General features: G+C 36.8%; 1 protein-coding gene across 1 annotated transcript; it reads right to left on the reverse strand.

Annotated features, from left to right (window-relative positions):
* Window positions 1-2,153: 2,153 nt before the first annotated feature.
* On the reverse strand, window positions 2,154-5,148 carry LOC127413484 (homeobox protein DBX1-A-like). The gene is made up of 4 exons (XM_051650669.1): window positions 4,782-5,148; window positions 4,556-4,657; window positions 2,754-2,956; window positions 2,154-2,612 (listed from the first exon to the last, which is right to left on the reverse strand). Exons 1-4 carry the CDS (start codon window positions 5,140-5,142, stop codon window positions 2,304-2,306), a joined length of 975 nt encoding a protein of 324 aa, XP_051506629.1. The 5' UTR covers window positions 5,143-5,148; the 3' UTR covers window positions 2,154-2,303.
* Between the last annotated feature and the right edge of the window lie 5,789 nt (window positions 5,149-10,937).

Genomic DNA, 10,937 nt, shown 5'->3' on the forward strand with positions numbered 1-10,937 from the left:
AAGCAGACTCTCTCTGTTTACAAAAAACGGCTAAAGACACAACTTTTCCGTGAGCACTTAACCCTACACTCATTAAAATAATAATAATTTTAAAAAAATTATACAATTGAAACTTTGTATTGCAGCACTTTTCATGTTACTGTCTCCTTAAGATTAATTGCTTACGTTGTATCCTTCCTCATTTTGTAATTCGTTTTGGATAAAATCGTCTGCTAAATGCATACACGTAATAAAATAAAATAATAATAATAATAATAATAATAATAATAATAGGAACAAAATGCTTTTGATGTTGGAAGTTCAAAGTGCTTGTTTACATACTGACCAGTGCGGCTCTTGCACAAGCGTCAGCGTTTTTGACGCCTTGGGAGTGAGAACGGGGTGAATATTAGGACTATCAAGTGCAAGTTTGAGTAAATCGAGTTCATACTATTAGCAATAGTCGAAAACGGGCCTTATGCGAATAGGAGTTCTTTTAAACATGCTATGCTTCTCTGTAAAGTGTGTATATATATCTTTTATTACAGTATTCAGGGCAAATTAGGGTAAATACGGACACTTTTGGAAATGTTACCTTTTTAGCACTTTCAGTTGTGATCTAACTGCCATATAACCTGACATTACCTTGATGGAAAGCTTGGGATGTCTCCTACCGTAGACAAAATCAAAAATTAAGCAGTACTAAATACTTAGAAGAAGAACCTTTGAAGACCCTCTTTTTGACCAAATTTGACCAATATTTTATTTTATTTATTTATTTATTATTTTCAGGTAGTAACCTACTGGTAAAGTGGGACACTTCATCCAGCCCCCCTCTTAAAAAAATATATGCTGTTTGTTGTATTTATTTTGTTTGCAACACTGGCTTACATAAAGATGTTAAAAATCCACGTGTTAAATCAACCTAAAGTAACAAATTTAAGTTGCTAATTCACCTTAAAATGAACCATTTGTGATGTTTATATTTGTAAATATTAGTGTAACACGTTTGTAAACAAAGGGCAAATTCCCTCTGACAAAGATAAACACGGTTCAGTATTTGAATTATAATTTTGCTCGCAATTGTGTATAGGCTCAAAGATTAAAATAAAACCTCAAAACCTTATCCACAGCACAAAGCTGCAGGTGCTTCTAAATCTTCAAAAAGGGTAAAAAGGGCTACATTCATTTCTATTTCATATTCATGCTACCCAAAAAGTATATGATCAAGAGAAAAAATTAAACGAATTTCATTGCATCTACATAAACACATTAGGTCTACATTGTGCACTGAACCGTACTAACTGCCATTTAATCATTCATTATTGCTATGTAAGTTATTAGACGTCATAACTTATTTTTATGTCTTGATGCTGTCCTCACCAATATCACTAAGACCTACTTTGCCAGTATGCCTCTGGTAAAGTGGGACAGAGGAATAATGATTCTATAAAAAATATCTACAAATTATTTTGAGTACTTTTTACATTTTCTGATGTCACGTCATTAACCATTATATGTAACATTTACAAAATTTAAGTCAACTTTTACTTTTTGTATAACCTTAACACGATTTACCCAAAATATCTGTAATTTTCATTACCATTGCTTTACCCACCGGTGGTCGTAAAATTAGATTTGCCAAGCATCCCAGTGTAACATCATCAACATAAAATCTAAAACAAACAAACAAACAAACAAACAAATAAATAAAATAAAAATAAAATAATTGTTTACTTCTCAACGATTAGTTAATTTATATATATATATATATATAAGGAAATATGAATAAAATGGGGATCAAAGCTTAACTGTCCCACTTTACAGTCACCCCCATTTAATTGTTAGTAATCAACCACCCACAAAAAGATCAAATATACCAATTTATTTGCAAACAATACAAAACATTTCCTACATATACATATGCATACAATGTGACACAAAGAGATAAATTCGTATAAATTATACATTCGTCTACAACTTTAATAATATTTAAAAAAAAACAAAACAAAAACAAACAATCAAACAAAAAAAAAACAACAACAACAACAACAACAAAAGTCTATGCGAAACAACTCGAAATTCTTGGTATAAAATATCCATACAAAATATTTGTACAAAATACTGTACAGTTGCTAAAAAAGCTGTGCGACACAGCAAAATGATTTTAAAGAAGAATTTCCAAATGAGTAAATAACGTGATGTGAAAAGGATTTGCTACAAACACTCATTTGAACGTGAAGTGTAATTTTCCGCCAAAAACCATAACGTGGTTATTGCGTAAATTTGTGCTTAAGTACAGAAATTATAGCTGATAAAGTTGCTTATGAAACCGTAATTTCATCTTCTGATTCAGAAAAGTCCGAGTGTTTGCATGAAATGCTGGAGTCAGTGCTGTTTGACAGTTCGCGTCTTGATGAGAGGCAAAAGTGTGATGTACGAGGACTATCTCCACAAGCGTCTTCTTCTACATCTTCATCATCCTCGGAGCACTTTTTAACCACGTCACTGAGATCTGGGTTAGGATTTGTTTTGGTTGGCAGGGTTTGTTCTCGACAGCCTCCGGTGGACAACAGTTCTCTCTCCTTTGAGTTTCTCCATTTCATGCGCCGGTTCTGGAACCAAATTTTGACCTGTTTGGAAAAATATATATATGTTTTATATTTATTTATTTATTTATTTATTTTTGTTAATAACTGAAGCTAAAAAAGGAAAACAATACAATTGTAATGTATAGGCTAATTTATAAATAATTTATAATTTGTTATATTCACCTGTGAGTCTTTTAGTCCGAGTTTCGATGCGAGCTTTTTCCTGTCTGGTTTGCTAATATATTTTTGCTTTTGGAACATTTTCTCCAAAGCTTTGCGCTGCACATCAGAAAACACTGCCCGTCGCAGCATCCCTCTTCTTGGCTTTCCTCTCGCCGCAAGAGGCCAGGAAAAAGTTCCAGGGATGGGTACAACAGATGAAGGGGCTGTTTACAAGAGAAGAGTACATAAGCATCACAGCCATTTCAAAGAGCTTCCTTTGTTTTCACTCAGGAGGCTAAAAGTTAACGTTGCGTTACTGAGGGCAATTGGGTGTCACTTTTCCAAGGGACAATCTAAAGTGCTGAATGATATGGAAGAAAGAGATCTTTTCTTTATTATCATCATTATTGTGAATTTATTCTCTTGAAATGCCTCTCCCTGTTTTGAGTGAAATGGCACGAGGTGACTAATTAGCACATGGGCCGGATCCAGGCTGCATTGGTGGTAAAAAGGGAGAGTATCCTTTTCTATGAGCCCCCCAGTGAAGGACAGAGGAGGTAATATGCCGTGAACGGTAATTGTGTAGTAATGAACTGGCTGACAGACGGCTAAGGCCATATATTATTGACACAAAAGAAGATTTACACTTTCAAACTGAACTGCATGCTGGAATGCGGGGAAGGGTTTTTTATTTATTTATTTATTTATTTTTTTTTGCCCTCAAAATTTCATTAAATGAACACGAAAAGCAATTGAGAGCGCTCAAGTTGTTTTGTTAAGGTATTCAGTGTAGGCCCTGAAAAGAGACGTACTCTATTATCATTTCGCATCAATAAAAGAATGGACTATAGACGTTTAATGCCTCAAAAGAGCATTCTTAAGCTTACTCAACTCACGGTTCTTTTTTAGGGAGCCCGTTGAGCAGTAGACCACGTCCAAAGGGAAGTCTCGAGCGCGGTAAGTTAGTGGCGCGAAATGAAATGTAGGCCTACATCACCTGGACGTCTATTCGATGTATGTGTTTACATCAGTAAGACGTATTTTTACGTTGTTTGCTCATCTGCAATACTACATATGTCAATAAAGACGTCTCGGATGTCTATAAGACATTCAGCAGATGTCTTTGAGACGACTATGATGTTTGTAAATCTGATCTTTTTAAGATGTTTAGCAGATGGTAATTCGCTTATGATGCTTTCCAGACGAAAACGGACATCTCTGAGATGTACGTGTGCTATCTGGGGTGTTTGGCATCTGCAGCTAGGCTACATCTTCAATTTGCATTGTGACTTTACTGTCGATTTTTGTTGATTTTTCTGATTTCAAGGTTTCCATTCTAAACGCTCAGCTCTTGATATGATTCTTTCGCAACTCTGTCCACAAACACCAATCACACTCTATGTGGTCTTGTGAGAATATTGAAACCGGTCAATAGCTCCTAATGGGCAAATTAGTCCATGACTGGAAAACGCCCCTCTGTCGCTGGTAAAAAGTCAATCTTTGGCGGGTTTGTGGGTGGTTTGCCCCGGAGGGAGCTGACCAGATTGGTCATGGTGCTGACGGCATTGTTGTTAGTCAGCAGGCTGAAATGCTCTCTTACTGTGGGAAAGGCCTACGCAAAATCGCATTCTATACCGAAGGGAAGGCCGTGGAGAGTAACTGCAGGATACCTAAACCAGCGCTTGATTAAACAAGCCTAATTACAATTGCCCCACTTCCATGCATGTACATGGCACCCTGGCTGAATTTTACTGAGTGAGTTTAAACATCTTAACTGGACAGTTAAAGTATCATACAGGAAACAATTCAATCTGAATACTCACCAGGAAAGTATGAGGAACGGACGAAAGGGTAGAACGATCCATCGAAATAAGGCACGGAGAATCCTTTGGGATGCATGCCGTAAAGGGAGAGGGGAGAGGTGGCTAAAATAGAGAAACAAACAGGTTAGTGCTGTATTAACCAACAAGAGGCTGTTTGCTCCAATAATGGCTATATTAAGCCTAAACATTAGGTCCTGTATGTCTACTAGCGGGAGAAAATACTCACCTTTCTTTGGCGACGGTGCCAAAATGGCACTCACACCAAACTTGAGATAGTTTGGATCCTTGCTAGACAGTGAAGTTTTGGGGGAGTAAGCTACATGTTTCTCTGTTACACTGTGGCTGACTCTGTCCGATTGCCTGTGGTTATCCTGGATGGAAAGAGTGGTTGAAGTGGGAGGAGAGGCGCATAGCGAGTGCACATCTTGGTCAAAGTAGCCAGTAGGTCTGTTGATGCACAGCAGGTCCTCCACCAGAAAGCTGTGATGAGCGTGGAAAGCTGACTGCACAGGCGAATGCAGCGATGCAGCAGGACGCATGAATGCAGAATATATCGCAGGCGGCGCAATAACACTGGGGATCATCATTGTTCCGTTTATGGAATGGCGAAAATAAGAAGATACCGTTACTCCTGGTAGTACTCGAAAAGTCTCTTCTGTTAAGCTTTGAACGGAACGAGAGGCGATTTGCTTCTGGTGGTCTCCGTTTGGGAAGGGGCCCTTTATATCTAGACCCCTGTAAGGGGTCCTTTGAGGACTGACAGCTACAACAATGCTGCTCAATAAAGTCCTCTGTTTGAGTCCCATTGAATGATGCCTCGGAGGCGACTGATTGGTCCGACAGAGCAATTTATGATTGGATTAGACTTCATAAGATTTCCATGGGCAGTGCATTCTTGCTTAACAAAGAAGATGTGGTCATAAATTTTGTATATTGACCAACCACTTATTTATTTATTTATTTATTTATTCACGACACAATTTAATACAAGTTAGCCTAAGTGTTACTTGGGAAAGAATAATAGGAATTTATTTGAGTTGGAGCATGGTCACCGGTTTCAAAGAAGAGCCATAACTAAACAAATATCTAAATATTAATATATAATTCTAAATGATGCATACAAATATCCAAGAATTGACAGAAATATTTTAAACGCAAATATGATGCTCTATATAAGTTATGCATATCCTATATATGCAGGCACGTTTAGCCTGTATTATATGCACAATTCTTCTTCGTTGGCTGTAAAGAACGATTCCCGATTAAACCCCCATTTAATAATCATTTATGCTGTATGCTGTATACTTCTGCTGAAATCCAATCTGGGCTCTGTCACGGGGTCCAGCTTTAAAAGGATTTGTGGTTGAATCACCATGACAGATGTGTTAGATATATCCCCCATGTTTGAAACGGGGCAAGTCTTCATTCACATTTGCTGGGGTCTCATTTTACACACACTCGCGAGAAGTGTGCAGCTCCGTTTGAACCATGAACTGCCACTCTCAGCTGCTCGCGCCTCTATTTTCTTTTACCCTCACACAAAGATCTCGAAAAAAAGCACACCGAGCCCTGTTTCTATAGACGAGGCTTATTCTGCCAGTTTAACCGCTTGAATAAAAGTGCATATGTGATTTGAAACGCATGCGTAAGAGGTGCATTTATACTCGCATTAAACTGATGAGAGATTGAACACCCGTGAGTTGTCTCTGAACCGAAAGATGCTGAACCTTTTCATATTTCAAGCATGGTTCTTGCAGTTTATTAAGCCAAAATATACATACCAAATAATATGATAAGTAGGCCTAATGAATAATTTAACAAATCATTTATGGGCCTAATAACTTTTATTAATAACTCATATATTGCTTAAAGATCAGCCATGTTTAGTAGCATATGAATACAAGAACATATACAATACAAGACAATACATCAGAGTTTCGTGGCATTACTAACTATTTGAATGTACATTTAATGTGAATTTGTTAAGCACGGTATATGTAATAGCTATCGTTTGTTAATGCCACTGAAATTAACAATGGGCCTAATGAAAGTTGTGAAAGTTATAAAGGGTCGCCGATGTAATGCAGTCCTTTTTAATTTTCTATACCTTACATGATTTAATTTGGTATTGATTTGGAATCTAGTAATAGGCTACATAAAATAAATAAATAAATAAATAAAAAATCACTCTGCTTGTGTTCCTGCTGTTCTAAACTAAAGTGTAAGAGCAGTGCAGATGTGTTAAGAGCATCTGTCTCTTTACATTTAATATTGTGACATTACATATTTTAGCCAGCAGGTGGAGGCAAAAGACCATTTTTGTGTGTAATATGAGCCAGTTGGTGACGTGAAGCGTCAGCGTCACTCAGTGTTTACATTCAACAGCACTCCATGATTGCTCGTATTACTACTACACTACTAAAGCTAAGAAATAGCTTTAAACGGCTTTAAACTAACAACCTCAGCATTAAGGCTCATCACAGCTGAGAGACACAACAGACTGATTAATTACACAAACTCAAGGTGCTTACCTCTTACCGGACTTTCCACGTTGGAGAGGACAAAATGCGCACAATCTTGCGCACCGGCTACCGCAAAATAGGGTGGAATACCCTCGCTTGGATGGCTATTTTTCCACTGAGAAAACAGAATGCATTTCACCAAAATGACATTATCTTCAGAAAGCTGACTAATAGACTACAGCATCATCAACAGGTTATTGCACAAGCTCCATCTTTCTCTCACTCTCTAACTCTCTCCCTCTCTATCTCTCTCTCTCTCTCTCTCTCTCTCTCTCTCACACACACACACACACACACACACACACACACACACACACACACACACACACACACACATATCCTTGTTTCTCCAATAACTTGTTAAAAACAGCCCAAGCTGTGATTTTATTTCTAAAGTGAAATTTCTGAATTACTAACGAAGGCTTGGACAAATAATTTGGTTTGAACCAGCATTGGCAGAACCAGCAATGGCAGATTCTGATCTGTGGCATAAAAAAGTAGTTCCATGCACAAATGTGTTTTTTGTGACTGTACTCAGTTTTTCCTAATTTTTTAAAATTTACTTGTTCATTGAACTGTTGTATATAAGCAATATCACACTCACAATCGTGCTATATGGCCCTAAATCAGCACTGCTGTGTGAGTATTACCTACTGCTGCGGCCGAATCACAGCAGTGCTGATATAGGGCCATATCGCACTCTTGCTCGTGTGATATTGCTTATATATATATATAAAATCCATCGACTCTAGTGGTTTAATCTATGTCTTCAGAAGTGATATGATAAGTGTGGGTGAGAAACAGATCATTATTTAAATTATTTTTTTACTATAAATCTCCACTTTCAGAATGTGAAAGAATGTGTAAGTGGAGATTTATAGTAAAAAACGACTTAAATATTTACCACTGGAGTTGTATGGACTACATTTATGCTGCCTTTATGTGTTTTTTGGAGCTTCAAAGGTCTGGTCACCATTCACTTGCATTGTAATGACCCACAGAGCTGAGATATTCTTCTAACAATCTTTGTGTTCTGTAGAAGAAAGTCATACACATCTGGGGTGGCCAGAGAGTGAGCAAATTATGAGAGAATTTTCATTTTTAGGTGAACTATTCCTTTAACCCAAATTCTAACCCTACCAGTACAAGAAAATGTAAACATTATTTAATTTATTTATGAATAATTTTCTTCTCTGAGGATGTCACCAGAGGGAGATTTTGCTAGATTATATAGATAAATTCTGGGGACAATTTTGCCCTCTAAGTATAACAAAATAACCCCCACCCAGCACCACCACTGCCACACCTACTATAGGTATCTATTTGTAGACTTCCTACAGACTTTTACTGTGCTGAAAGTAAGCTAATTATTATTATTGTAGACTAATCCTAACTATAAAACAAAACTTTCAGCATTTTAAGAAGTAAATTAAGACATTATTTAGATGAAAGAATCCTTTTGAGGACATCCTAAAAGAGTTTTTCTAAGAGTTACTATGTCTGGGGACATTTCCAGCAACTTTGACAACAAAAGTGGTTAGAGAAACAAACATTCTGTATATGTACCTTCGCTCAGAATTATGAGGCAGATTTACAAGACAAAGACTTTTTATTATTATTAATCTTATTTTTTTCTTTTTTATAACTGCATTTTTTCTTCTTTTTTTTTTTTTTGCTCAGAAAATCCTTCTATTGTTGGGAACTAGCAGATGGTTAGCTGGAAACATGGCTTAGTCTCGATGACCGAAGCTAATTTCTAATAGCTGTGGAAGCTTGGCACATTTTTTTTTTTTTTTTTCTGTCTTTTAGCAAAGGGTAAAAACAGCTGGTGGGATTTGATTAAACCCATTAAATGCACATTTCCAAGATATTATCCTCCACCGGAACACCTCAACTTAAGTGAGGCTTATTCTATTTATTCTATCGACCAACTATTATACAGATTTATTATTATATTCTATCACTGTAGAGGGGATCAGCTATAGTGTCTTGGTTCTTTACACTGTCCTCTTATTTCACAACAATATGATAAATAGATTAACTTGCACATTGTCTGGTGTCAAAATTGCCTATTTAAGAGAATGGCTAAGTAAATATATTACAATTGCATTAAGGGTTCTTTTGGGATAATTTAATTTGGTGTTGGGTCTGGCAGGTGTTTAACAGTTCACTCCCCTATTTATTAGTGGCACAAGTCTGAGTAAAACATGTAAATAAAGAGTTTTCCTGTTTTTTATTTTTATAAAAGATAGGCTAACTGCTCTAGAGTTTTAGAAGGCTTATAGAGCAGCTAGTTGTTTATCACACAATTTAATCTAGCTGGGGAAAACAGTTTAATAAACTGTTCTTTGAAATCTATCTATCTATCTATCTATCTATCTATCTATCTATCTATCTATCTATATATCTATCTATCTGTCTATATGTCTGTCTGTCTGTCTGTCTGCAAAAGCATATATTAGGTGTGGATTTGCATTGCCAAAAAATATAGATACCGCTGACAAGCATTAAATCGATATTAACTCTGCATTTAACATAACCCTACAAAACCACACATCTTTTAAACAAAGCTTTTAGTACGCCTGGTCTCGGTCCACCTGTTCTTTGATATGTCAGGCAGCCAACCCGCATTTGGTCACAGCAGGGATTAACGTTTCTTTCTTTGCCCTTCGGTCTTGAACCCTCCATTGGTTGTCAACGCTTAACGTGTCTGCAAGTTTAGCTGAAGAAAAGACTGGAATGGTAGAGACAATTTTTCTGAGACTATTAAATTCAGATGTTCCTCCTATTTGGCTGGGTGCTTAACAGGTGCTGTTATAATCCTCTTTACATGGAGTTATTGTTCTCTGGATTATAAAACAGGAACAAGCCAGGCTATTCACTGTTTTAAAGGCCATTTTTTTAAATTTCGCTGACAGCTTTGGCCTTCTCTGAAGCAGACCTTTTGTGCATAACTTTTGTCCATGACTGAATGTAAATTTAATTGCTTATTGATGACAAAACATTCTAGATAGATTTCGACATATATTTCTTTATATTACTTTAACTCAAAGTGCCTTTAATGATCCAGAAAACACAGAAGCATTGTTTTTGTTCTGTTTAAGTGACTGCAGACAACTTTGCAACTGATAAAAGTAGATCTCTTACAAGCATATGCAAGGATCTGATACATTCTAGTGTTGTAGTGTGAACAGTAATACACTGCACTACTAGAATTTGTGTGATATATCAATACACGCTAATTTAATTACTGTGTAATTCCAAGAAAAGCATTTTAGGAGGTTTAGATTCCACCCATAAATCATTTAAGATTATCCTAAGGAGTAAAGATTATGGTCTTTGCTGATGCAGAATTTAATATTCTATTATCCACTAATAATAATAGGTGTCTTTCCCTAGCCTCCGAGCAGAATAACAGGAGGATTAGTGAATGGATTTTAAAACTTAGCACTTGCCAAATACATTTAAGACATTTTAAGGTTCAAACATCTCAAATAGTTTAAGATTTTTTCAGATTCTGTGAGCTAAGCTCAAGTAGGTGGTTAAATTTGTATGGATGAGGCCCAGCAGCATTTAAAAACATTTAACTGAAAGACAGAGGGATGCCAGTGCTTGTTGCCCAGCCTGCACTGACACGTTTCTGTGAACCTAATCGGATTTTAGGCGAGTGTGGGTACTTATGTCAGTTTGCGTCTTGTCACAGCCGCAGAGCGTTGGCTGGCCACAGTGCCTTAATCTCCTCTGCTTCACCTTTTAGGGGGAAAACCCCCCAGAAAGCCTCATTTAATTCACATATAATTCTCACTGAAGCGCTCTGACACATTAGCATAACAGCAGGAAAGCATTGCCTTTTCAGTGGC

This window comes from Myxocyprinus asiaticus, chromosome 2, assembly GCF_019703515.2.
Source record: "Myxocyprinus asiaticus isolate MX2 ecotype Aquarium Trade chromosome 2, UBuf_Myxa_2, whole genome shotgun sequence".
Taxonomy (NCBI): Eukaryota; Metazoa; Chordata; class Actinopteri; order Cypriniformes; family Catostomidae; genus Myxocyprinus; species Myxocyprinus asiaticus.